This window comes from Mrakia frigida (genome assembly GCF_051309035.1).
Source record: "Mrakia frigida strain ATCC 22029 unplaced genomic scaffold BDY24scaffold_31, whole genome shotgun sequence".
Lineage (NCBI taxonomy): Eukaryota > Fungi > Basidiomycota > Tremellomycetes > Cystofilobasidiales > Mrakiaceae > Mrakia > Mrakia frigida.
In genome coordinates, this window is record NW_027481250.1 from 352,291 (window position 1) to 377,206 (window position 24,916).

The window sequence follows — 24,916 nt, forward strand, 5'->3', positions numbered from 1 at the left end:
GCGCTCGACTTCACCTCCAACTCTCATCTCATCTCCCCTCCCCCCTTCCCCTTCCTCCTCCCCCCCCTTTCCCCTCGTACGCCTCCGAAACCTGGGCCGGTCTATGAAACGGGCCTAGCCTGGGAGACGCCACGTGCCGAGGAGCGTAAAAAAATCAGCCGTCGACCTTGCTCGACCCCCCTTTGAAGAGCTGAAACAGACAGGTCGCTCTCTCTTCCAACCTTCCTTCCTTCCCTCAACTTCCTCCCTCCCTACCAAATCGCCCTCTGTCCATCACAATCGAACATCACCACTGGTACAAGGCGCCACCTTGCGTCTTCACTTTCGCTTCAACAACCTCTCGCTCCTTCAAAGATGAGCTCGACTCGACGACCTTCGTCTGCTCTGTCTTCCTTCCTCGAACACTCCTCCTTCACAGCCTCACCTTCAAACTCGCAGTCCTCTTCTTCCTCTCGAACGGCTGCAAGGTCTTCTTCCTCTTCTTCTAAAGGATCTCCTCTTGTTACCAAAGAGAAGAAGGGCAAGGAGAAGGGCAGGGAGCAAGAGGAGCAGAGGGGAGGAACGAGGATCGAGGTCAACCTCAACTTCCCTACTTCAAACGTTCTTCAGATGGTAGGAGGATTATCAACTCAGTAAGTAGAGTCTTCTTAACATTCTCAACTACTTCAATCCAGAAAAAAAAAAAAAAACTCACCCTTCTCCTCTTTCGTCAGGTCGACCTACTCTCTCCCCCTCGAAGTCATCCTCACCGTCCTCCCTCTCTCGCACTCCTCCTCCGCCTCTTCGTCAACCTCCTCTTCCTTCTGGCACTCAACCTCTTCGAAAGCGTCCCGAGACTCGAGCTGCATCGTCCGAGCGATAGACCTCACGTACGAAGCTCGAACGGAATGTAAGCAAACTCTCTTAACGCCGACGGGATGAATCGACGCTTAGCTCACTCTCTTCCCTCTCGTTTCCAGTTTACGACCACACGGCCTATTCATCCCTCCGAATCCATCATCAAACCCATCGCATCGTCCTTCCAACCCCTCTCGTCATCCCCTTCAGTTCTACGACCCCCTCCGAGTCGTCCTACTCCATTCCCCTCGACGTCTTAAGACTTCCAGGCTGGCTTCCCTCTACCTTCTACCTCCCCTTCGCAACCTTAACCTCCTCCGTATCAGCAACCGTCCAAGTAGTCAACGTCTCCTCCGCCAGCTCTTCAAGCTCAAGTTGGTTGGCGAGAGCAGGAACAGGAGGAGCACCGACCGAGGGCAAGATGAGGTTCAGTTCGAGCGGGGAGAGAGAGGTCGTGGTAGAACGCTTGAGGGTTCCGAGGGCGATCTGTTCGATGGAGAGTAGAAGGGATAGGGATCTGGTGGATGAGTCGGGGTTCAGTATGAGGCATTTCAGTCTCAAGGCGGAGGCAGAATCGCCGATCGAGTGAGTCGTCGCAACAGGCTCACGGTCCTCTCAGTCGAGACGCGTCTCCCACGCTTCGACTGACTCCCTACCTTTCCCTTCTTCATTTCCTTTCCCTCTCGCTCTCCCAGCTGCGTCATCTCAGTCTCCGAGTTCCTTCCCTTCGACAGTCCCTCCTTCGAGTTCAGCATCCGCGTTCGAAGTCGACCAGGATGGATCGAGTCGGGAGGAGGAGCCCTTTCGCTGGTCGCTCTCGAGTTCGCTGTTGAACAGGTCGAGAAATACAGGTGAGAAAACCTTAGCTCCGTTTCCCGCCATCTCTTTCAGTACTAGTACTAAAACTACCGATCTTCCCTCTTCTGCCCTCAGATCGACGCCCTCTGGGACCTTCCTCTCGACCTATCCTATTCCGGACGAACAACCTCTCACTGGCCACCCTCTTCGTCAGCAATCCTCCCTCCACACCCTCTCGGACCTCGGAGTCTTTCCTTCTGCTCCTCACAAGTCGACAAGGGTCACGTCGCTGTTCCAAGCCGAGGGAGGAGGAGCGAGGACGATCGCTTTCGAAGGCGAGGAGGGAGAGTTGACGGGGAAGTGGAAGAAGTTGGATCTGAGAGCCGAGAAGCCTAGATACGTGGTAGGGAAGAACGGGCAGTCGAGGAAGGGAGAAAGGAGGGTGATTCCTGCGATGGCGACGCCGTTCTTGAAGGTTGGGCACGGGCTGAAGATCAGGATCCTTTGGTGAGTTTCGAGACGCTGTCTTTCTTCCCCTTGGGACACTTTCACTGACTCTTTTCATTCATCCTTGTTCTTCTTCCTCGCAGCCGGAACGAAAACTCTCCCTCCGACACTGTCATCCTCCTCAACTCTCCCCTTCGATTCGTCGCAACTCCAGGAACGATCCCACCTCTCTCTTCTTCCTCGTCGTCCTCGTCTTCCTCTTCCCAAACTCGGCAACCACGAACGCCTCTTCCCTCCTCAGCTCACGTCCTCCCCTCAACGTCTCTCCCTCCCTACGTCACCCTCTTCTACGAATCTGGAACGGCTCGAGAAGATCCGGAACCTCTCCCTCTCTACGGATCCACCAACTCTCCGCCAACATCCCCTCCTCCGCTCTTCTCGCCCAATCCTCTCGACTCAACCGCCTCCTCCGACGACACGCCCGTCGCCTTGGATCCCGTCGTCGTCATGCTGGAGCAGCGAGAGATCCAAGAACGGGTTCACGGGGTTCGAAGAGGAGGCAGCGGAGGAGGAGGAACGACGAGTTTGGGACGCGACGACGACGATCTGGACTCGGAGGAGATCGAAGAACTGGATGATTTCGTCGAGGTCGGAGGAAGCAGTAGTACTCGAACTCGAGATCGTCGTCGTCCTCGCCTAGGTCGGGCTGGATCCTCCTCTCGGACGAACAGCGGTGACACTCTTTCCTCGATGGGAAGACCGTCGTTCTCTTCCTCGATTCGACCTGGAACCCCTCCCACCACCACCGAAGACCTCTCAACGGACGATCCTCATCCTCCTCATTCTCACCATCAACCTCATCGACTTTCTGCCACCTCGTGGCGTCCTCCAAATCGTCTCCCACCTCCCTCCCGCTCAGCTTCAGCTTCAGCCTCAGCCTTGACCTCGACCTCGACATCAGCATCGCCCTTCCTCCACCGTTCTTCCTCCCTCGGAATCATCTCTAACGACATCTCCATCCCACACTCTCCTTCCTCCTCCTCCTCAATCGCCAACCTCTCCCCTTCATCCTCCCACTCCCTCCTCGCAGAACCTCCCCTCCCCTCCTCACCCAAACTCTCAACCATCCAGCCTTCCCTCTCCCTCTCTCAACACAATCGCACACCGTCTTACACCCACACCCATGTCCGCAAAACCTCGGAATCCGAACAGCATCATCGAGGCCGAACCAGCACCATCGCTTCTTCCCCTCCTCCCTCTTCCTTCTCCGCTCGGTCGTTCGATGGGTCAGGAGGGAGTGGAACGAGCACGAGAGCTCCGAGTAGAGACTCGTCTGCGGATGGATCGGTTCTGGGGCACGGGGAGCTGGAGTTGGGGTTTAGGAAGAGAGAGGCGGGAGACGGGTTGGGGAGGGAGCAGGAGGAGGAGGAGATGGATGGGACAGGGAGGGAATGAAGGAGGAGGATTGTATAGTTCGTTCAGATCTTTAATACTTTGAGTTGACTGCGTCGCTTTCTGCAGGGCGCTGGGTTCGGGAAGTGAGAGAGCGAAAGAGAAAGGAACGAGACGAGACGCGTCCGGACGTTCAACGAGAGCTGTTCTTCCTTCTTGCAGCGCCTGAGACAAAGAGGAAACGTCGACCGTCATGGCACTATGTAAGATGGAACGATTTCTCTACATCTTTTAACGAATCCTCCGAGGAATCGATCTTGATTTCCTGAAAGGTTTTTCTGCCTCGTCGCGCGAGTCCGTTCCGGAGCCATCGGTCGGTGAACATGAATCCTCTCCTAGCTATCCCTTGAGCTCTCAGCGTACCCTCGAGACGAAAAAAATTTGCTCAATACCAGTATCAAACCTTCTCGTCCGGCTCGAAAATCCGCACCTTGGCCTCCTGTACTTCTCCTGCCGAAGCTTGGACGAGTGTCCCTTCCTTCTCTCCTTCCCCTCCCCTCCCTCCCACCTTGCTGCTCCTACTCCTCTTGCGCGTGATGGTGAAGAAGCTGGTGACGTTGGTCAAGACCATGACCGCGAAACCGTTGTAGAGAGGGAACTTGGGCGAAACCGGGTAGCCGATGAAGACGACGGTTAGACCGATGAGGAAGAAGGTGAGGGCGAGGGAAACGATGCCTCTGATAAAGAGTTCCCGGATGAATCTGTGAATCCATCTGGTCGCATTTGAGGGTGGAGGATGGGGGAGGGTAGGAGGGCCAGAGGAGATCGAGAGAGGGAGGAGCGGAGATGGCTCGTTTGGGTGACCAACCACTGTTGGGGAGCTGAAGGAGAAAGGCACGATGAAAGGAGCATCAGTCCACCCGTCTACCGTCGAGCTGTACAGCCGAGCCCAGGATGATAAGCGAAGGTCTACTGATGGAGACTTACGGCGAAGAGGGGGATTCGAGAGGGAGTGGAGACGCGAATCGACCGAGGAGGGTCGTTTGACCTTCCTCAGGAAGGGCACGAATGAGTCCCTCGAGTTGCGCTAAAGAGGGTGCGGTGGAGAGGGACTGGTAGGAGGAAGGGAGGTCCATGGTTTGACGTAAGAGTTCGAGAAGAAGGGTCGAAAAGAAGGGAGCTGGACGTTGGGAGGGAGGAAGGGAGGAAGGAACAGGAAGAGGTTGTGAGCTTCGAGCTTTCGGCTCTGCGCAGGCGAGACCTGTCCTCGAGAAACGATGAAGTATAGTCAGGCAGGATGGAGGGAAGTTAGCTCGACAGTACGACCTTTGGGTAATGAGTTCCAAACCTCACCGACGTTGATATCTACTTACCTCTTCGACGCGGTCTTTAACTCTCCCTCTGTCCAGCCCTCTCTATTCGCTCTTCCTTCTCTCCCCTTCCCCACCTCAACCCAGACCGACATCAAGAGCATGCAGAGATATCTTGTGAAACTAAAAGTAGGTAGGCGAAGAAAAGTCCAAGGTTGGAAGAAGGGAATGAGGTTGGGAAGGATCGAGCGATGGAAGAACGAGCAAAGTGGTATATTAAAGAGGAGGGAAAGCAAAGCAAAACGAACCGAAGCTAGGAACCAAGATGTAGAGAGGAACACACGAGATGCACAAAAGAAGATGGGAGAGAGAAGAAACACAACAAAAGGGGAACTAAAACGAGAGCGAAACGGACGAAAAGCGTCCCAGTCGTGGGGTGGGGAAGAAAGAGAGAGACGTAGCAAGCGAGTGGTAGAAGGTCCGCGGAAAGAAAGAAGGTAGAACGAGAGAGGCAAGATTAAAGCAAGAGAGGTAACGTTCGAAGAGGGGAAAGGGAGAGGAGAAGAGATGAAGAGAAAGAGACGACGACGCGACCGAGATCAAACCAGCGACTCCCGTTTCCCTCCTTCACTCTCTCCCTGCAGCATCAAGCTCCCCATCAGCCTGTCCAGGTTCGTCTCCACCGACAACTGGCTCGGCGACAAGCTCGGCGCGTCCGACACTCCTCTCCCTCCGCTTCCGCCTCCGCTCCCGTGGTGTTGGTGATGAGGAGCGAGGGCAGCCGTGCTGTGCTGGCTTCGTCGTCGAACGGAGATGGATCGTTTAGGGAGGTTGAGAGGAGCGGGAGGGGGCGAGGTTGGGAAGGAGGAGGAGGTCGGTGAGGGAGTGGAGGCTTGGAACTGAAGGGATCCGGTGTCGTGGGAGCGAGAGATCTCGGCGATGAGGTCGGCGACTTGTTTTGAGGAGGAGTAGAAGACCTGGAGTCGTGGAAATTGAGAGAGATGGAGTCAGTAAACCGAGGAGAGACGCGTGAGTGAGGGACTGATGGAAGAAAAGAAGCGACGCGAAGACTCACCTTCGTCTCCGGTCTCGCAGGTCTACTCGGCTTGAACACACTCCTGTGAGGTTCAACCAAGCTCTGTTGTCCTCTGAAGGTCAACTGAACGGGCTCGTCGATCAAACTGGAAGGAGGTCGATCCATCGTCGAAGCAGCGTCAGAGTGCTCGTCCCATCGCTCGTCGTCGTAGTCCTCCATGTCTCGCAGACCTTGAAGAACGGAGTAGACTGGAGAAGAAACGAAAGCGAAGAGGAAACATCAGCTCAATATCCGTTGAGAGGAAGAAAGGGAAAGGAGGCGGGACCAACCGACATCTCCGTTCGCCAATTCGAGAATCTCGACAGCTTGTCCTGGTTGAGGAGCGATAGAGTTCGTCGACTGAGACGGAGGAAGGATGCTCGTTTGAGTGGTATCGCTTCGCTCGGGATCGTTCTCGTCGTAGTAGAGGTCGTATCTGCGCAGAAGGAAATCAAAAACGAGAGGTCAGGACGCGTCTCTCCCTCGGCCCTTCCTCGACGTTCATCGGGCGATGTACTCACAACGAAGCATGCGTCGACGAATGACCAGCTCGGATGAAGCTTGTCTCACTCGGCGAAGGAGGAGGAAGACCGTCTCCACGATCTCCTCCTCGACGATCTCCAGCACCACGGAAGAAAGACCCATCGCTCGGTGACCTCGGAGGACCTCGAGACGAGCTCGTCGAATGCCTCGCCAGGTTGAATCTCGACCCGAGAGGACTAGGCATCCCGTTGACGACTCCATCGGTGAGCACCTCGAACTCGTTGGCAGCAGCGGTTCCATCCTCGGGGACGGCGGCTGGTCGATAGGACGACATCCTCGATTCCGACGCAAAGATGATTGTTCGACGAAGGACTGAGCCGCTTCCTTTGGGGTTTCCGTTCCTTGACTTGGTAGATCCAGCTCGGTTGAGAGCACTGCGAACGGAAGCCGACAGATTCATGGCTCGTTCTCCTCCTCCTCCTCCTCCTTCCGAATCGACGACGGAGACGACTCGAAGGGGACGCTGGTGATCCTCCTCTGCGACGGCTTCTGGGATCCCACCGACAACACTCCTCTTCGAAGGAGCTCTCGTGAGAGAAGGACTCGTCAAGTCGATGGAGTTGCTGATGGAGTTGGATCGGATGGAGGAGTACTTCCTGGCCGTCGTCGACGTCGACCGTTGCAGGAGCTGGTTGACCTCTGCTGGATCAATCCCGAGCTTCTCTGCTGCGTCGTAGAAGGCGTGGATGGATCCTTCCTCTCGTGATCCAGGGGTGTGACTGAGGGTGGGATCTCGAACGGATCGGTCGCTGTTATCGAAGGGCGATGGAGGGAAGGTAGGAGTTCGGTCTTGACGATCCATCGAAGAGTGGGAGATGTCGACGACGGGTGGTTGGGATTGCTGAGGTGAGAAGGGAGGTGAAGGTCGGGTTTTGGTGTTGTTCGAGGAGGTGGGTGGGTGGGTGACGACGTCTGAACTCTTCCTCGAACGAAGAAGACCGAGGAAGCTTCGTTTGGCCTTGCCGATTTTGTGAGGAACGGGAGGGGCTGGGGAGGGAGATGGCGATGCTGCTCGATTGGGGAAGACGAAGGCTGGTCGGTCCTGCGAAGCCTGATGGACGACCTGGTCGAGGGAGGGACGTGAGAAGAAGGCTGGTTGCTGCTGGGCAGGAGATCGAGGAGCCGACCGCGACGAGGTTGGAAGAGGAGGTGGACTCTCGGGTCGCTCCCTGCTGGACTTGCCTCCTCCTCCCATATTCCGAAGACGTTGAGAGACCGAGCTTCCTGTCGAGTTTCCGAGCGACTGAGTTTGAAGGTCCAAAGGAAGGTCCGTCGTGTTGAGCCGAGCGGTGGTCGAGATAAGTTGAGGACTCGAGATCTGGTTCTTTGGCATCCTCTTGATCGACTTGGTTCGAGACCTGATTCCCATCTTGGGCATCGAGGGAGACTCTGGGATGGTGGGAGAAGAAGGAAGAAGAAGAGACGCAGAGCTCAGCGTCGCGTCGAGCGTAACCTCAGTCGAGGAAAGGAGACGCGTCGCCAAAGAACTCACTCTTCAGCTCCCTGATCGTCTTATCAGCAGCTTCGATCTTCGCTCGATAATCCGAGATGAAATCCGGGTCCATGAGCTCGCCTCTCCCCAATGGAGTGCTCGGCGTCGAGCTCGAGAACTTTGCGTTCGTGGGCGTCGAAGGCGTGAGCTGGTTGTCCTTGGGAGTGGTAGGAGTGACAGGTCGGTTCAGTTGTTGAGGAGTCGTCGGAACGAGTAGATTCTCCGTTGGCTGGGGCGATGAGGAAGACGAAGCTGGGGAGGGAGAGGGAGCGGGACGAGGACGGTGGTATCCGACTCCTTGGGCGGAGGTAGAGGCGTAGGATCGATGGCTCGTGGCGAGAGAAGGAGCGGGATGGCCGTTGGTTTGAGGGAAGGTCTCGGAGTACTCGGATCCTGCTGTTGAGGAGGGAGCTGAACGAGGGAGGGAGGAAGCTTCGGAAATGGCGAGATTCGAGGAGTGAGAGCGAAGGAGACCAAGATCCGAGGGTGGGCGAGACTGATTTAAAGAGAAGAGCATGGGATAGGAGTCAGCGACACGCCGGAGGCTGGATCAGCTCGGGCTTGCGAGGGGAAGAGAGAGAGAGAGACGGGACTCACCCAAACCTCCTGCCCTTCCTCCCTCTCAACCTTGACCTCCACAGGCTCAGCCCCCAACAGCAATCCAGCTCCACCCAGTCCCACTCCACCGACCCACTCACCCTTCACTCCTCCGACCCGATCCTTCACCAGCCTCTCCTGAATCGCAACCACATCCTCCATCGTCAACCCTCCCAAGATCCTCAGATCTTCCCCTCCGTCCCTCTTGTCCTTCGAAGAACTCTCCAACTGATCCCAATCCACTCGACGACCGTTGTCCACCAGCACGCTCAACCCTCGATCCATCTCTCCCGTTCCAACCAGACTATCGACCATCTCGTCGTGGAAACTCGATCCACCGGAGGAGATCGATTCGAGAGAGTCCCTCGACGCGTTGATTCCGGTTTCGGGGTTCGAGAGGTAGATGCTTTGATGGAGAGGGTGGAGATCTTGAGGCTGAGTAGGAGGTGGAGAGAAGGAGGAGGAGGGAGGACGATCCTCGAAGGAAGAGGATTGGAAAGATGAGAGAGGTCCAGAGACGGTCGAGAATCGCATCGTGTCGTGTCCGTGAATGGCCATCGAAGAAGTCGAGGGAGGAGGATATCTGAACTGAGACTGGGAAGAAGTTCGATGCTCCGACGTGGAGGAGGTGGGGTAGATCGGGGAGATGGGTGAGGTAGCGTCGGGGATGAGGGAGGAGGACCGTCTTGATGAGTCGAGGTACTCCTCTCGTTCGTCCGAGTGGAAAGCTGAGAAGCCGAGCGTCGTGTGGACCTGGTTTCCGTACGAGGAGGAAGTTCGGCTGCTGTCGTCGAGTCCGAGGGCGAGGGAGGAACCTTGACCACTCTCGGTTGGGACGAGGGAGACGGACGAGTCGAGGGCTGACGAGATGGGACCTTCCGATTCGAGGTCGTCCTCCTCTCCTTCCGATTCCTCTCGTAGCGATTCGGGGTGGATGGACGAGAGAGGAGATCGATGCGGTCCGTTGGCAGCCAGGACGGGCGAAGACGAGGAGGACGTGGGAGGCTCAGGCGAAGGAGCTAACGACCGACGAGTCCTGCTGAGAAGGCTGAGGGAATCCGACGCGACTTGTCCGTCCGAAACCGATCCCGACGACGCCTGAGCATCCATGGCGCTCATGAGGGTTCGACTTGATTCGAAGGAGGAGGGAAGGACGACTGGAGAAGAGGCCTGGTCGAGTTCGTGGGGGAGGAGGTCCGAATCGTCCGACAGTCGACGGGAGGAGAGAGAGGAGGACGCGTAGGACTCGAATCGATTTTGAGTGGAGGATGAGGAGGCGGAAGGGTCGAATCGACGGGAGGGAGTGAGGGAGGGAGATCGAAGGTGTTCGGATGGACTGGTGGGGGAGAGAGGGGAGATGGTGGAGGTGGCGATCTGGGAGGGAGCTGAGAAGCGGGGAGTCGAGGATGTCGAAGAGCCAGCGCGACTCTGAGGAGTGATGGGTCGAGGCATTCCAGGGCTGCAACAAAATCGATGTCAGTATAGAAAAGCACTCTCTGAAACCAACGAAAGGGAATAGAAGCTCACATGTAACCCGTGAGCCGTCCTTCACTCGCTGATATCGACCCGCTCCTCGCTGCTCGATGCCCGCCCTTCCCTCCTCCGTTCGTCACTACTGAAGCCATCGACGACGCGTTCGACGACGATCTAGGCTTCCCAGGAGTCATCTTGATCGATCCAGCTCCTCCTCCTCTTTCCTCGTCCTCTGTAGTTGGGAGCCTGGAGCTCGCCGTCGAGAGCTCCTCCTGGGAAGGAAGACCGTTGATGACCGTCCCGTTGATGGAGAGAGGGGAGTTGAAGAAGGATTGTTCGAGTTGAGCGAGGGTGGAGCTGACTCGTTTCATCTGTTCGGGTGAGAGGGAGTCGAGGAGGGATTTTCGACGGGAGGAGGCGGAGGGAAGAACGGTGTCGTCGTCGTCGTGGATGGAAGTCGAGGAGGACGGTGGTGGAGGAGGTTGCTCGAGCGTCGATTCGTCGATGGTGGAGACGAAAGGAGGTGATGGGAGGAGAGTTGATTCGATGGGTGAAGTTGCCGAGGGCTGAAGGGAAGAAGCAGAGGGATCCTCCTCCTTTGAGCTAACGAGCTCGGCCAACGTCGACGTCCTCTCCTTGCCTCCTCCGTTCACTAGCCTTCTCCTGCTCTTGCCTCCGATTTCCCCACTAGGCGAAGGAGTCAAGCCTCTGCTACTGGCCTTCCTCATGTTCTCTACGTCTCTGTTGGAGGCTCCAAACAAACTCCGATGGGACGGAGAGTGGACGACCTCGTCGGTTGTCGAGGTCGAAGCCTGGCCGAGCTGGTTGAGCTCTTCGAGGACGAGGTCCTCCTCCTCCTTTGAAAGCACTCCTCCGGTAGCTCTCAGTTCTGCGAGTTTGGCCTTGACGAGTTCGGGCTGGTTGGCTCGAGCGAGGAGAGAGAATCGACGACCGAGACTGGGAAACGAGAAGAGAAGAAAAGAAGAGAGAGGTGAGCTCTGGAGTGGTCTGCGAAGGGAGGAAAGCGGGAGAGTTGTTTGCTCGTTACTGACTCTGGTAGGATGAGGGAAGATCTAAAGTTGGAGTCTGGAAGGTGGTAGTCCAAGGGTTGTCTATTAGGAGGAGGAGTAGCTGGAGCGTCTTCCTTTGAAGCCTTGTCAAGAGATCGATTCGACGACGGCTTCTTCCTGAAGAAGGAACAAAAGAGGTCAGCTTCGATTCAATCTGAACTTCTTCTACCAGGTATTAAAGGAAGGATGAACTTGCCTCAGTTTGTTCATCATCTTGTAAAGAAGATTCTCGAGTGAGATCGATCAACCCTTCCGGATGGAACCTCAGGAAATCGAAGGCAAGGGAGCGAGGGAGGGAGGAGAGGGGCGACAGCCTGCGTGGCGGGAGGGAAGACGGGGAGCAGTAGAGAAGGGGACGGCGGGATTCCTAGTAGGGAGAAGGGGGGGAGGCGAGGATGTAATAGATGAGGATTTCCTAGTAAAGTGAGCGTGTTGGTCGTTGGAGATCAACTCTCTTTCTCCTGAGAAAAAGGGCGACCTTTCGAGACGAGCTCCATCTCCTTCCCTTCCTCCCAACCATCACTCCCTCCCTCACTCCATCCTCAACTCAACTCTATAATGTGGCTCACAGATCTGCAGAGTCAGTACAGACGCCTCCCATGCAGCGAAAACAAACCTGGCTATGAAGCTGACGGTCCCTTCTCTCTGTCGCTCGTCCATTCAGAAATTGGAGTTGGTCTCACGTCGTTCGGAGTGCTCTTTATGATGCTCGGAGTGGTCATGTTCTTCGATGGAGCTCTTCTCGCTCTGGGAAACGTGAGTTCACACCTATATCTTCCTCCTTCCCGCTCAAAAATCCAGGCTCGCAGACTCTTCTCGTTCCGTCGTGAGCTTGGAAGGAAGGGAACCGAAGCTGACCTCCAACCTCCTTCCTTTCCCTCCCTTCCTTCCCTTCTTCCTCCTCCCTTCCAGATCCTCTTCCTGGCGGGTCTGACGCTCATCATCGGACCTCAGAAGACGTTCCTGTTCTTTTCTCGTAAACAAAAACTGAGAGGAACCATCTGCTTCTTTGGAGGAATCATTCTCGTCTTCTGCAAGGTCAGTCTCAACCCTTCCATCCCTCTATCTTCCACGTCGCATCCACGTCCATCAGGCTGACCGAGCGTGCAATCCTTCACTTTCCATAGTGGCCCTTCGTGGGAATGTGTATCGAGGCCTTTGGATTCCTGAACCTCTTCGGGTTCGTCCTTCGTCGCTCGTCTCGTCTCGCCTCCCTTCCCTCCTTCCTCGAGCTCACCCGTCTTCCTCCCCTCCTGCTTCTCTCCTCTCTCGAACTCAACCACCACCTCTACCACCCAACAGAGACTTCTTCCCAGTCATTCTCAACTTCATGCGTCAACTCCCCATCATCGGAACCTTCCTGTCGCTACCGTACATTCGAGGAGTGAGTCCCTCTTTCCTCCCTTCCCTCCCTCCCTCCGTCGCCTCCCTCCACTAACGCTCGCTTTTTCCTTATCTTCGTTCTACAGGCCGTCGACCGAGTAGTAGGAGTCCGTTCAGCGGTGTGAAGCTCACCGCAAGCAGCAGGGTCGAGCTCGTAAAGGAACGACGAGCTCTCTCTTCTTTCGGAGGGAGGACAGGGACGGACGAGGGGGCTTTCCGGGGTTTCGAGCACACACCTATAGACGAGAACGAGACGAGAGATAGCATTTACTACTACCCCTACCCACTACCTAACCTTTCCTTGATTGATTTGTACAATGCGTTTCGCTTTCTGATTTGAACGAGGCGTGAAAGGGAGCGGAAGACGGCAGCGACCAAGACGATTTGGCTGTTTCACGATCTCACGAGCACCACACTAGTTGTTCTCTGATGGGACGAGCAGACCTCGGAATGAGAATCGCTCGACTGAAGCCGGTCCCTCAAACCCTGAGCGGAAAGGGCGAAGAGGGAGCAGACGCGTCGGTGAAGGACGTCGCTCGCTCTCGCTTTCCGATTTAGGCTCGATAGATTTGGATGTCAACTATGTATTAAGGGGCAAACGGACAAGCAACAGGTCAACAAAGCTCAGCAAACGATCGGTGTTCCTGACTTCTTGAATGCTCGTTCAAAATCTCCTTCCTGTTTCCGATCCTCTTCTTCGAATCTCTTCCGCCGGAGCGAGCCCAATCGCTCTGAACTGATGAACGCTTCCAAAAGCATCAGAGCGGTTCTACATCCGGGATAGAGAAGGAGGCAGAAGAGTGATGGACTGAACGAAAGCAGAGAGATGATGTTGAAGACGTGTCTCGGCTTCTTGACGCTTTTCTCGGAGATCTGGAGAGCTCTCGCTCCCTTCGCCTCCTCCTCACATGGGGAGGCGAAAAGGAAGAGAGCTAATTAGATCCCAGGGAAAAGGACGACCAGAAGAACAGACGCTGCGTCCCCCTACCGTCGACGTGTTTGTAGTCAACCTCTGCACAGCGTCGAGGCGAAAGACGCTCCCGGGAAGCGCGTTCCAGAGGAACTTCGAGAGCACTCTACCTCGGACGCTTAGAGAAAGAGCTTGTCAAGATGGTCTAGCATAGAAGCGGAGTGGAAGAAACGAAATGGAGACGACGTGGGACGCGCCGACTGCGCGTCCTCCCCTCGCTCGACCTCTTTTCATCCAAGAGTTCCCAAAGCTCTCGATCGCCCTGCCCAGCTCTTCCCCTCTTGCGAAGAGACAAGAGAGTGAGAGATGGGCAGAGAGAAAGAGAGGCTTGGACTCTTGAAAAAAACGAGGAAGAAGAGAGGAGGCGCGGCCTTGACAAGGGGGAGGTTGCTCCATTCGTCGTCGCTGAGATAGTCCCCCTAGGCAATATCCCCGACGAAGCGAAACAAAATCTCGATACGCTGATGAAGGAAAGTCAAAAGCGCGTCTAGATGAAGCCTCGGAATCGAAAGGGGAGACGAGTCGTCGAGAGCCTCGTGGGTTTGGAGGAGAGGTAGATGGAATGGACGGGGGAGGATGGAAAGTGGAGGAGAGTGGATAGAGGGAGAGGGAAAGACGCAAGGGAGGGGAAGAAGAGGAGGAGAGAAGGAGGACCAGGACGAGCCTACGAGGGAGGAAGAAGGGGAGGGAGTGGAGCGAGGTGGAAGATCGTCTCGCTCCATCTTCCTTCTTCGTTCCATTGCCCATACAAGCGGAGCCAAAGGAGGATGGGGAGGAGAGCCAAAGAAGAAGAAGATAGGTGGGACAAGATCGAGACCAGAAAAGGAGAGAGGCGTGGAGGGAAGGGAAGGCGAGAAAGCCAGCTCGCCGTCTCCTCCTCTCTCAAACCGTCCGTCGCTGACACCTCCCGATGACCATCCCTTTCAGATTAGTCGTAAGCGGAAGAGAACTGGTATCGGAGGAGCAGCGCGAGGGAGACGAAAGGGAGGAGCAGAGCTGGTGAAGGAGAAAGAGGGCGGGATTGGGAAGAGGCCGAGGGAGGCGGAAGGTCAGCCCTCGAGCTTTTCTGCGTTCTCGCCCGCCCTGTTTTGCTGTTCGAACTCACGTCTGAGATAGCGTAGGCAGGCGAGTAGGTATGTAGCGAAGCAGGGGTGGTTTTGATCAGATCTTGAGAAAGGACGAAGTCGTGGTTGGGAGCGAAAGGCGAAGAGGGAGGAAAGGGAGGAAGGCCAATCGGAGTTTGAATCGTGACCCTCCAGCAGTTCTGTAGGACGAGAATTTTGAGCAGCTCACATAGTTCTCTTTAGAGAGCTCTCTCCAACTCCCCAAACGGATCCCGCACAAATTTGAGTCCGAAAGGAGCAAGGAGCCTTCTTGACGACGGACTCCTTCCTCTCCAGCGCGACGCTTCGATCTCGCTCAGCTCGACCAAACTCCCATCATCTCTCCTTCTCTCCCTTCACCTTTTTCTCCTTCTTTCAAACTCTCAACATGGTGAGTACAATCTCCCTCTCCGCTTCCATTCATCCTCGAAAACTGACTTGTCCTTCGTTCCCTACAGGCTCGACGATACGACAGTTCGTCTCGCTCCTCCTTCCCTTCCTTCCCTCTTCCTCCTTTCAAGCTGACTCTCCTCTCGTTTCTCCCTTCCTCAGGTAGGACTACCATCTTCTCGCCAGAGGGAAGACTCTATCAGAGTGATTTACATTCCGTTATCCGCTGGGGCTGAAGTCGATGGAATCGATCGGAGCGAAGGTGGATGTGGAGATGGGCGAGCTCGACGAAGAAGGCTTCCTTGTTTCGACGAGCTCGACCTCGCTGGCCGGTCTCTCGCGTTTGACGAGGCTCGGATATATACACGCAGAAGGTCCTTGCGTCTCTATGGACTTGAGCAAACGATGACTTGACCGCTGCAACCTCCTTCCATCGCTTCGACCTCACCTCACCTCGTCCTGACCTTCCCTCCTTCTCTCTTTCTTTCTCCTCTTCTTCTCAGTTGAGTACGCCATGGAGGCAATCAACAACGCTGCTTCCGTTATCGCCATCCTCGCCACGGACGGAGTTGTCATCGCAGCCGAGAAGAAGGTCACCGGAAAGCTCCTCGACCTGTCGCTCTCCAAGGGAGGAGGAGGAGAGGGAGGAGGAGATTCAGCCTGGGCAGCAGGAGGGGAGAAGATCTTCTTGTTGAACAAGTGAGTCGGCTTCACCTTTTAGGGTAGACTCTGGTGGATCGGGGAACTTTGGCGTGCGCTACGGGTGAGAGGAAGGAAGGACAGAGGTCGAAGGAAGTTGAGCTCGAGCAAGGAGGGCGAGCTCGAGTCATCCCGCCCTCTGCGGTGCTCAAGTGATGGCAACAGCTCGTGCTTCTGTATCCGAGAAGCACAAAGGATGGCTCCCGATACCGATGGAGTCTTCGGGGCTCAGGAGGAGCAGCAGGCGGTCGACAATGCTCATCTCTTGACAACGCCCTTTCCTTCGCCTCCACCTCGACGCACCCACCATCTCCTCTTCCTCCTTTCATCGACGTCTCACCGCCATCCTCGCTTCATCCCCATCACCATCACTACTACAGAATCATATTTTCCCAGCTCCTACTCCCAAACCACCTCCTCCCTGACCGCACTTTCTCGAACGGTCGAGCTGACCGCTTCCTCCTTCCTTCTTCTCCTTCTCCTTCTTGCAGTAACGTCCTGGGAGGAGTAGCAGGCATAACGTCCGACTCCAACTCTCTCGTCAACTACGCTCGAACAGCAGCTCAGAACCATCTGCTGTCGTACAACGAGGACATGCCCGTGGAGATGCTCGTTCAGAGGTTGGCCGATCTGAAGCAGGTCAGTTCAGCTCGTCTCGTTCACTCTCCCTGTTCGACTCGAGGAGCGTGATGCTGACCTCTCCTTCCTTCGCTCACTCATCCAGGGTTACACACAACACGGAGGTGAGTCTAGCTCGATTCCTTCGCTGTTGTTGGACCGGCACAGGCCCCAGACAACGACGAGACGAGGCGAGAGCTGAGCTGACCTTCTTTCCTTCGCTCTCCTCCTCTTCGCTTGCAACCAGGTCTTCGTCCCTTCGGAGTCTCGCTTCTCTACATCGGATACGACGATCTCTACAAGTTCCAACTCTACCAGTCTGATCCATCAGGGAACTACTCGGGTTGGAAGGCGACTGCCATCGGATCGAACAACGGAACGTGAGTCCATCCCTTCGTCTTCCTTCCTCTCGCCTCCCACTGGTCTTTCTCTCGAATGGGATGAGCGACTAAGCGATCAACTCGAGACTGACAGCCTCCTCGTTCTGTCGTTCTCTCGTTCCAGTGCCACCTCGTTGCTGAAGCAGGACTACAAGGAGACGATGAACATCGAGGAGGCGACCGAGTTGTGTTTGAAGGTTATGTCCAAGACGATGGATTCGACAAAGTTGGGTTCCGAGAAACGTGCGTACTCGTTCTTAGCCTTCTTATCATTTTTGCTTCGCTCCCATTGGCCTCATCTCGCTTCTCGCGTCGAATCTGAACTGACTTTCTTCCCTTTCCCCTCCCTTCTTTCCTTTCTCCCCCCTTTCCTTCTGCAGTCGAACTCGCCACCCTCACTCTCTCCTCTACCACCTCCCGTCCAGTGCCCAAGATCTTCGCCCCTACCGAGGTGGACGCTCTTCTGCAGAAGCTGGAGCTTGGTGGAACGAAGGAGGACACCGTCGGAGCTGGAGCGGGAAGTGGAGGAGGATCGAGTGGAGACGTTGCTATGTCGACTTAGCGGTAGACTAGACGAGGATGACGCTTTCGGTTTGAAATCGTCTGCGTTCGAAGAAAGAGCGAGAAGGGGGAGGAGGAGTCGACGCGTCGAACGAACGCTTAGCTGCACTTTCACGTTTTCCGCAAGAGAGCCACCACCTTTAAGCCAACTCTCAACAAATCAGCTACTGAAGTTGGGAAACTCATTGATCCTCCTCCCCTTCCTCTTCCTCCTCGTCCAAATCGAAGCCGTACTTCTCAGCGACGCGGTCCCTCTCTCCCTCCAACCACTGCTCAGAAGCCTCCAGGATTTCGATCTGACCTGCTCAGTACCAACCAGAAATGAAGGAAGAAGTAATCAGGGTCAGCATTCGCTTGCTCGATATAAAGACGCGACTTGAAGGAATCGACGAGACGACGCGTCGTTCTCTCCCTCCCACTCCGAACGCTCCTTCACTCGAGACAAACGCAGGCCCAGACTCACCTTGTCTATAGATTCCACAAATCCTCATTACCTCTTCCCTCACCTCTCCTTCCTTGCCCTCCTCTACAACCCCACCCGCCCTCAAAGCTCTCAGCCTCCCACCGACCATCTCCCCCAACAGCTCCACCACGTTCATCTCGTTCTCCCCTCCCACTTCCCTCTCCCACCAGCCTGTTCCTCCTCCGTCCTTCTCCTCAGTAGCCCACCTTCTCATCACCTCCTTCTCCTCCTCGTCCGCAACCAACCATCGCACACCGACCCTGAGCTCTCCTCCCACCTCGATCACTCCGTCCCTTCCGACCAGAAAACGTTTGCCGACGTCCACTCCTAGCCCTTCCTTCAGCTCTTGGCTTACGGAGGGTGGAATTCCGTTCGAGGAGAGGAGCAGAGGCGAGGTGTCGTAAGGGAGGGAGGGAAGGACGAATCCGTACGCGAGGAGGAGTTCGTCGTTGGGTTTGGCTCCGTAATTGTTGAAGATTTGGGAGGAGGCAGCGGTGGGAGAAGGAAGGTGAACGGAGATGATTCCTGAAGAGCTGTTGGTGGTGGACGAAGAAGAAGGGAGAGGAGACGAGATCCACGAGACGGGATGGAGAGGGAGATGGTTGAGGATGTCGATTCCTGGAAGGAGGATAGGATGAGAAGGACCTGGTGCTGGTGCTGGTGCCGCTCCTGTCTCAGATGTTGTCGGTATCGAGGCGGTGGGAGGTGGAAGGATGAGAAGGCGGGAAGGAAAAGCTCGAGACGAGAGGTAGGTCGACGCGAGGAGGTAGCGAGGCCTATTTGGAGATGAGTGATCAGTTACGACCTCTAAGCAACACTCGAAGATGTAGAGGAACGCACCAAGTGAATCCGTGCTTCTCACTCAGCCGGAGAACCTTGCCAACCCTCTCGAAATCAGCCTTCCACGTCGTTTCCATCTCGTTCGCAGCTCCGTAGACGCTCGTGCCCTGCAGGAGTTCTCGTTCGGTCGCGGTGAAGTACAGAGGCGTAAGAAGATCGGAGGGAGAAGGGAGAGAACGGAGGTAGGTGTAGTGGGCGAGATAAGGGGAGGAGGAGCTGAGACGAGGGAGGAAGGAGAAAGTTGTGAGCTTGACGTTTCGACCCCTTCTTCCCCTCACGGTCGTCCTCCTCTCCTTCCTCCTCCCTTCGAAACAAATGAACTCACTCTATCGACGACGTCTCATCCTCTATTATCCAATGCATAACCAAGTAGACCAGCACCTTGACCCTCTCCTCCAACGAAGCGACGGCTTCCCTCCAACTCGAGTCCGATTCCTCCTTTCCTTCTCCGGACAGAAGAGCGAGGATAGAACGCTCTGCAAGCTCAGGAGTGACCGCCAAGCTAAAGGGAAGAGAGATGACGGTGGTCTCTGCGGGTAGCGAAGAAGTAGTCCAGGTTGAGAGGCCGAATGTAGGGTCTGCGAATCGAAGAGAGGAAGAAGGTGAGCTCTCCGGACGTTCGAGGGAAGACGGTGCGACACGAGACTCGCCTTGCTTGATCTCTAGGGAAGGATGGATGAAGGTGCCGTTGGACTCGAGCCAAGAGCGCAGAGATTCAGAAGACGGGGAAGCCATGGGCGGAGGGGGTTGGAGGGAGAGAGGAGGAGCAGGAGCAGGGGCAGGGAAGGAACGACTCTGCGAGCTCAGCCCAGACGGTCGTCACGGGCAACCGATGCGAGTCGCACAATATATATATATATTGAGCATGCGTCTAGAAGGGTGAATCTCAGGCTCTTCACTAAATCTCAATGACTTTGCGGAAAATATTAACCCTACAAGCACCTACAAAGCGAGTCCGTTCGAGCTCACCTTTCCTCCCTTCCCCCCAACGACCACCATCGATGCTCTCGCTCCCTGCTCTTCTCGCCAGATCGCTTCGTCTTCCGACCACACCAACGCTCCCTTCCTTTCCATCTGCTTTCGGGATATCGACGAGGAGAGAGCTCAGCAGCTTGGAAACGGGACGAGCGTCGACGTCGACGACGTTTCGGCGGAAGGAGAAGGAGGAGGAGCATTCGACCTCGACTTCGACAGCGACTCCGAGGAGTATGGCTTCACCATCGGATGTGGACCTCTCAGAAATGGACTCGGATGGATATAAGGTGAGTCTGGTAACTTTGGAGCGACGTTGGGTGGACCGAAGGGATCGAAATGAAGGGAAGGAAGGGAGGGAAGAAGCTGAGCTCGACTCTCTTTCTCTTGCTTTTCTCTCCTCGCCGTCCCTCCTCCCTTTTCCCTCCCCAAACCTCGTCGTAATACTGAACTAATCGAACTACTTCCTCGCTCATATATCCTCAGTCTACCAACCCTTTCGCCGCTTCATCCCCTTCCTCTCTCTCTTCTCCTTCGTCCTCAACCCTCCCGCCCTCCCCTTCCGCCCTCCCTTCCCAACATCAACCAACCCCCGTCCTCTCCTCCTTCCCAACTAGAATCTCCCTCAGTGCCAGACCCAGCATTCCCAGATCCAACCCATTCAACCCTTCCGCCCGTCCAACCCTCGCCCACTTCGCCGCTCCCGAATCCAGAACCGTCTTCGCCGACGACGACGACCGCCAGCAGTGGAAGTGGCTCGTCCATGCGGTGAGAACGAAAGCCAAGAAGCCGGCGGTTTGGGAGGATGGGGATGCGTTCGAGGTGAAGATGAAGAAGGGATGGGAGTGGCAGAGGGTGAGTCTTTCCCAGATCTTCTGCTGAACGCTACTACGGAGGAGGAGGAGTTAGAGAGGAAGAGGTGAAGAGGTAGAGGGAAGCGGTATCTCTATCAACTTCACATCAAGGAAGAGGTGGAGGGGCCGAGCTTTTGACGTCCCACGAACAGAAGGAGCGAGGGAAACTGACGCGTCGTCTCTCCTCCCCTCCCCTCTCCTCTTCTTCCTCTTCCTCCTCCTCCTCCTCCATCATACTCAGACTCCACCCGACATCTCACCCGTCGAATCCACACCTCCAACGCCCTACACCTTCTCCTCTGATCCCTATCTCTACACGCCAACCGCAGCCCACTTCGCCGACCCTGCTTCCAGAACCGTCTTCGCCAGCGCTGTAGAACGGTCAGCCTGGCTGAGCCTCAGAAGAGATGTAAAGAAGGGCTGGCTTTCCCCGACCTGGCGGGTCAATGACGAGGAGTGTGTGAAGATGCAGAAGGGATGGGAGAAAATGAGGGACAAGCGGAAGCGGAGGGAAGACAAGAGGGTTGTCATTCTAAAGGTGAGTTTTTCCTCTCGTTGTGATGCTTTTCTCGTTGCCTTGGGAGAAGCTTCAACTCTTGTTCCGAGGAACGGTTTTGGGGTCGGAACGGCGAGGCGCTGACACGTCCACTCTGTTCTTCTTCTTCTCTCCCTCTCGCTTCACTAGAACCGGAATCGAACCTGACTCCCACCAACAATCCTTTGACTCGTATGGACGCGATTTGGCTTCAACTCGACGGCTGCCTCGTTCGACACGCATCGCTTCGCTTCGATTGGGATAGTGGAGGGAAGGGTCACTCTGTTGGATCCGATCGATCGATGGCATGCTACTTGCTACTTCTAAACGATCTCGGAGGGGACGGAGGCGGAAAGAGAAAGGGACGATAGTGTCAAGACATCGACGGAGAGTCAAGTGGGGGAGGAAATTCCAGCCGCCCTCTCTTCCCTCCCTCCCTTTTCTCAACTTTCGGCAGCCACTGTGAGAGAACGACGGCAGCTAACTCTTCGTTTAAACCGCCCAGCAACGCATCTACTATGCAAGAGTAAAGAGCAGCTCTCAGAAACTACTCCGCCCTACGTTTCATAGAGAACAGCCGTCTAGCTTCCCTCCTCCTCGTTCAACCCGTCTCCCTTGTTCAACCAACTCAACCCTTGTTCTCAGCAACCGCACCACCGTTCAAAGTAGAAATTGACACAGCAACTGGAAATCATAGATACTCAAACATGAAACACTCCCTCAGCCTCAACAGGAGCCTCCAAGCAAATTATCACCCCGACAGCCTCCAAAGAGCACTCCACAGGGCGCAGTTCTCCACCCCGTTCAAGAAACAGACACCACCAACTCCTCAGACCAACTCGCCCAGCTTACAGTCTAGACTAACAACCCTCACCGTCTAGATTCAACTCTCAGAAACTACTCCGCCCTGACTTCCATAAAGCCCACTCGGGTCGCCTCCTCAACCTCCTTCTCATCCATCGGCCCCTCTAGTTCCAACAGAACCCACCAGATCATCCGTTCAACAACACAAATCATAAAAGGTACTATACAACTCTAATATCAAAAATTACAACCGGCTCAATCCCACTTTCAAGTAGAAAACCCACCCCTCCCCTTTCAAGTCACGTCCCACTCTGAACCTCAACTTCAACCGTCGTTCCCAACTCAACCCAACCAACCCAGCCCTTCCGCTCCCTCAGGAAACTAAAAAGGCATCTTCCAACCGTTGGAATCAGCTCTCAGAAACTACTCCGCCCTAACTTTCATACAGCGTCGAGGCCAACACCGAAAACCATCAACCCAACAACATGTGAGGATTGAGCGTAGAGAGAGGTCTCGAGAGTTCAGGAGGGATCAGCAGATGGTTCGTGGGACTATCAGGTGCTTGCGAGAAGAGAAGGAGGTGTGAATCCAAAGGTGTGTCAAGATAGAGGTCAAGGGAGAGGAGGCAGAAGGCCTCCTTTTATAGGAAACGAGAGGGTTCGGGCTCGGGCATCGAAACCCAAGAGCTCGGGCAGTAAACAGTAACTAGAAACGTGTAGAAAGCAATAGAATGAGCTAGAAGGAAGAGAGAGAAGTGAAGGTAGAGAAAGGAGGCCGAGCAAGGCTCGGTCGAGTTGAGAGAGAGACGCGACGCGTCGAGCGACCGGGCTCAGCTTCTTAAGGAACGCCTGAGAGAACACGAGAGAAAGAGAGAAGAGTAAAGATAGTGAAAGGTAAGTATAGGGAAGAGGTAGAGAGCTAGTAAGGGGAAGGGAAGGAGCAAGGGTCATTCCCTGACAGATGCCCCCTGATAAGACGCGAAGGTCTCTCGAGCGTCTAAGAAAATTAACGACGAGCTTCAGGATGAAGACGGAGGTAGTTGTTGAGGACTCGAAGTTTCTTGAGGCCGTGAGCTGGCTCCCAAGTGTCGTCGTGATCGCGATAGCCCTCCCAATGGAAAGAAAGTACATGCCGTCGTCGCGTCGTTCGTGGTCCACGATCCGCTCGGGGATGAACGCTTCTTCGGAGTTTAACTCAATGAGAGGAGCGGGGTCTTGCTGTTGGTTTGGGTGGCCAGGAGAGTAGGGTTGAAGAAGGGAGACGTGGAAGACGGGATGGATTCGGAGGGTGGGTGGAAGATCGAGGACGAAGGTGATGGACGAGAGTTTCCGAACGATCTTGAAAGGACCGAGGTCTCGAGTTTGAAAGAGGGTCGAGCGGTGGTGACGTTTTGAGAGCTGAGCCAGATGTGATCTCCTTCTTGAAAGAGGTCCATCTCGTTGCCTTCTTCGTCGAGCTTCGTTGGAGAACGAGCTTTCCGATCGAAGTACTTCTTCTGGAGTTCCTGGGCTTGGAGGATGGAGTCGTGAATGTCGGAGTGGAGAGTGGATAGAGCGGTGAGTTCGGCGTTGGCAGCGGGGTTGTGGGAGAGGGAAGTGAGTGGAAAGTCCGAGGGAGCGAGGGGATGCCAGCCTCTCGACGCGAAGAAAGGCGTTTCGAGAGTTGTAGCTGAGCGAGAGTTGTTGAGTGCGAAGACTCCGGTGGGAAGAACGGTACTCCAGTTATCCTGGTAGTAGTTGCAGAAGATGCGAAGGTAGGTTTCAGCGGCTTGGTTTGCCCTTTCCGTCTGGCCGTTTCCTCGAGGATCGGTGGTGAAGTGAGGACGAACACCGAGGAGGGAGAGGAAGTTGGTGAGGAAGGAAGACATGAAAGTGCTTCCTCGATCCGAGATGACATCGGTTTGAAGACCGTAGAGGGAGACGACGTGGTCAAGGTACATTCGAGCTAGATCCGGCGCCTCGAATCCGTCCTCCTTGTAAGGGACGCAAACGACGGACTTGGAGAATCGATTGACGAAGACCTGGATGCAGTCGAATCCATTTGAGAGAGATAGTTTGACAATTCCATCCATAGTGATTTGAAGCCAAGGAGCTGTGGGAGGAGGAATGGGTTGTAGAAGACTGAAGGGTTTGCGACGCGTCGACTTGTTTCGAACGAAAGCGTCGCATCCGTTGACGTAGATCTGAACGAAGTCAGAGTCCTTGGGGAAGATGAAAGATCGACGGAGGAGTTCGTGAGTCTTGGTTCGACCGAGGTGACCAGCGAGGATGGTTCCATGGCAGGAGTGAACGATGTCGAGGCGAAGCTGATGATCGTCTGGAACTCGAACGAGGGAATCAAAGAGGATGAGGTCGAGGGTAGGATGAAGGGAGTATCCTTGGAGGGTTCTGTATGTTTGGTAGTCGAGGGGAAGGGTTGGATGGCGAAGAAGCTGTCCAATTCTGAGTAACGCGGGATCGAGTAGAGTTGCGCGTTGGATGCGGCCGACAAGGTCGGGATCCAGATCGGCCTGAGGAGGAGGTACGAGGACCTGAGGTGGTTCGAGGGATGGCGTCTCCAGGTGAGGAGCGCTTGGTGGTGGTGGACGAAGGAGAGGACGAGGAGTACGAGGACTACGAGGTTTCTGAGGAGGTTTCGAGGGGGTTTGCCGAGGGAGAGGACGAGGGAGCGAGGACGACGGAGTTTCTGAGGACGAGGGGCGAGGTTGAGATAGAGTTGTTCGGGAAGACCTGCGAAAAGGTTGTGACCCTGCTGAGATGTTGAGGTGGACCGACGAGATGGTGGAGGAGGGACGGAGAAGAGGAGGGAGCGACGCGTCGACGACGAGTTGACCTGGCTTGAGGACCCGTTGAGGAGCTTGCTGATAAGCTTTAGTCCCTTCCGAAAGTCCCTGTTGTCTAGAGAGAGCGTCGGGAAGCTCCATCTTCGATCCAGGCTTGTAGACGATGGTGAATTTGAAGTTTCCAAGGAGTTCGCACCAGCGAGCTTGACGACGAGTGAGGACCTTCGAGGAGTTGAAGTACTGGAGAGCTTCGTGATCCAAGTGAATGGTGATCTTGGAAGGATGGCCTTTGCAGTACTGTCTCCATTCCCGGAGGCATTCCACGATGGCGAGCATTTCCTTGTCGTGGATTTCGTGGTTGAGTTCGGCGGGGTTGAGTTTTCGAGAGTGGAAGGCGATGGGATGAGGAAAGTTGTTCGACGGTGAGAGTTGAGAGAGAACTCCAGCGATGGCGAAGTCGGAGGAGTCCGTCTGAAGGAGGAGTGGTAGCGAGGGATCGAAGACGGCGAGGACGGGAGCGGAGGTGAA

At 55.4% G+C, this 24,916-nt stretch overlaps 10 protein-coding genes across 10 annotated transcripts; 6 read left to right on the plus strand and 4 right to left on the minus strand.

Moving 5' to 3' along the window:
- Window positions 1-22: 22 nt before the first annotated feature.
- On the plus strand, window positions 23-3,585 carry BDY24DRAFT_399171 (uncharacterized protein). The gene is made up of 6 exons (XM_076641788.1): window positions 23-632; window positions 714-889; window positions 960-1,422; window positions 1,533-1,688; window positions 1,771-2,142; window positions 2,226-3,585. Exons 1-6 carry the CDS (start codon window positions 355-357, stop codon window positions 3,535-3,537), a joined length of 2,757 nt encoding a protein of 918 aa, XP_076493899.1. The 5' UTR covers window positions 23-354; the 3' UTR covers window positions 3,538-3,585.
- Window positions 3,586-3,892: 307 nt separating this feature from the next.
- BDY24DRAFT_399173 (uncharacterized protein) lies at window positions 3,893-4,735 on the minus strand. Its single transcript, XM_076641789.1, has 2 exons — window positions 4,462-4,735; window positions 3,893-4,355 (listed from the first exon to the last, which is right to left on the minus strand). The coding sequence occupies exons 1-2, from the start codon at window positions 4,608-4,610 to the stop codon at window positions 3,932-3,934; spliced, it is 573 nt and encodes a 190-aa protein (XP_076493900.1). The 5' UTR covers window positions 4,611-4,735; the 3' UTR covers window positions 3,893-3,931.
- BDY24DRAFT_173612 (uncharacterized protein) lies at window positions 4,570-5,334 on the plus strand. The gene has a single exon (XM_076636272.1). It carries the CDS (start codon window positions 4,752-4,754, stop codon window positions 5,283-5,285), a length of 534 nt encoding a protein of 177 aa, XP_076493901.1. The 5' UTR covers window positions 4,570-4,751; the 3' UTR covers window positions 5,286-5,334.
- Window positions 5,335-6,183, minus strand: BDY24DRAFT_173708 (uncharacterized protein). The gene is made up of 2 exons (XM_076636274.1): window positions 5,860-6,183; window positions 5,335-5,761 (listed from the first exon to the last, which is right to left on the minus strand). Exons 1-2 carry the CDS (start codon window positions 6,037-6,039, stop codon window positions 5,384-5,386), a joined length of 558 nt encoding a protein of 185 aa, XP_076493902.1. The 5' UTR covers window positions 6,040-6,183; the 3' UTR covers window positions 5,335-5,383.
- A 1,586-nt stretch (window positions 6,184-7,769) lies between these two features.
- On the minus strand, window positions 7,770-11,419 carry BDY24DRAFT_173705 (uncharacterized protein). Its single transcript, XM_076636273.1, has 5 exons — window positions 11,231-11,419; window positions 11,017-11,151; window positions 10,019-10,921; window positions 8,492-9,950; window positions 7,770-8,390 (listed from the first exon to the last, which is right to left on the minus strand). The coding sequence occupies exons 1-5, from the start codon at window positions 11,245-11,247 to the stop codon at window positions 7,857-7,859; spliced, it is 3,048 nt and encodes a 1,015-aa protein (XP_076493903.1). The 5' UTR covers window positions 11,248-11,419; the 3' UTR covers window positions 7,770-7,856.
- Window positions 11,420-11,550: 131 nt separating this feature from the next.
- GOT1 (Got1p) lies at window positions 11,551-12,746 on the plus strand. Its single transcript, XM_076641790.1, has 6 exons — window positions 11,551-11,614; window positions 11,699-11,790; window positions 11,947-12,072; window positions 12,162-12,214; window positions 12,337-12,418; window positions 12,504-12,746. Exons 1-6 carry the CDS (start codon window positions 11,593-11,595, stop codon window positions 12,540-12,542), a joined length of 414 nt encoding a protein of 137 aa, XP_076493904.1. The 5' UTR covers window positions 11,551-11,592; the 3' UTR covers window positions 12,543-12,746.
- A 1,169-nt stretch (window positions 12,747-13,915) lies between these two features.
- Window positions 13,916-14,567, plus strand: BDY24DRAFT_399181 (uncharacterized protein). The gene has a single exon (XM_076641791.1). It carries the CDS (start codon window positions 13,964-13,966, stop codon window positions 14,501-14,503), a length of 540 nt encoding a protein of 179 aa, XP_076493905.1. The 5' UTR covers window positions 13,916-13,963; the 3' UTR covers window positions 14,504-14,567.
- Window positions 14,568-14,828: 261 nt separating this feature from the next.
- On the plus strand, window positions 14,829-17,176 carry PRE9 (proteasome core particle subunit alpha 3). The gene is made up of 9 exons (XM_076641792.1): window positions 14,829-14,881; window positions 14,949-14,964; window positions 15,043-15,084; window positions 15,384-15,579; window positions 16,071-16,218; window positions 16,304-16,322; window positions 16,445-16,577; window positions 16,702-16,820; window positions 16,958-17,176. The coding sequence occupies exons 1-9, from the start codon at window positions 14,879-14,881 to the stop codon at window positions 17,137-17,139; spliced, it is 858 nt and encodes a 285-aa protein (XP_076493906.1). The 5' UTR covers window positions 14,829-14,878; the 3' UTR covers window positions 17,140-17,176.
- Window positions 17,177-17,305: 129 nt separating this feature from the next.
- On the minus strand, window positions 17,306-19,188 carry BDY24DRAFT_399189 (uncharacterized protein). The gene is made up of 5 exons (XM_076641793.1): window positions 19,092-19,188; window positions 18,767-19,019; window positions 18,442-18,657; window positions 17,602-18,377; window positions 17,306-17,439 (listed from the first exon to the last, which is right to left on the minus strand). The coding sequence occupies exons 1-5, from the start codon at window positions 19,174-19,176 to the stop codon at window positions 17,321-17,323; spliced, it is 1,449 nt and encodes a 482-aa protein (XP_076493907.1). The 5' UTR covers window positions 19,177-19,188; the 3' UTR covers window positions 17,306-17,320.
- A 242-nt stretch (window positions 19,189-19,430) lies between these two features.
- BDY24DRAFT_399192 (uncharacterized protein) lies at window positions 19,431-21,412 on the plus strand. Its single transcript, XM_076641794.1, has 4 exons — window positions 19,431-19,703; window positions 19,900-20,268; window positions 20,509-20,805; window positions 20,953-21,412. The coding sequence occupies exons 1-4, from the start codon at window positions 19,443-19,445 to the stop codon at window positions 20,968-20,970; spliced, it is 945 nt and encodes a 314-aa protein (XP_076493908.1). The 5' UTR covers window positions 19,431-19,442; the 3' UTR covers window positions 20,971-21,412.
- The last annotated feature ends 3,504 nt before the right edge of the window (window positions 21,413-24,916 follow it).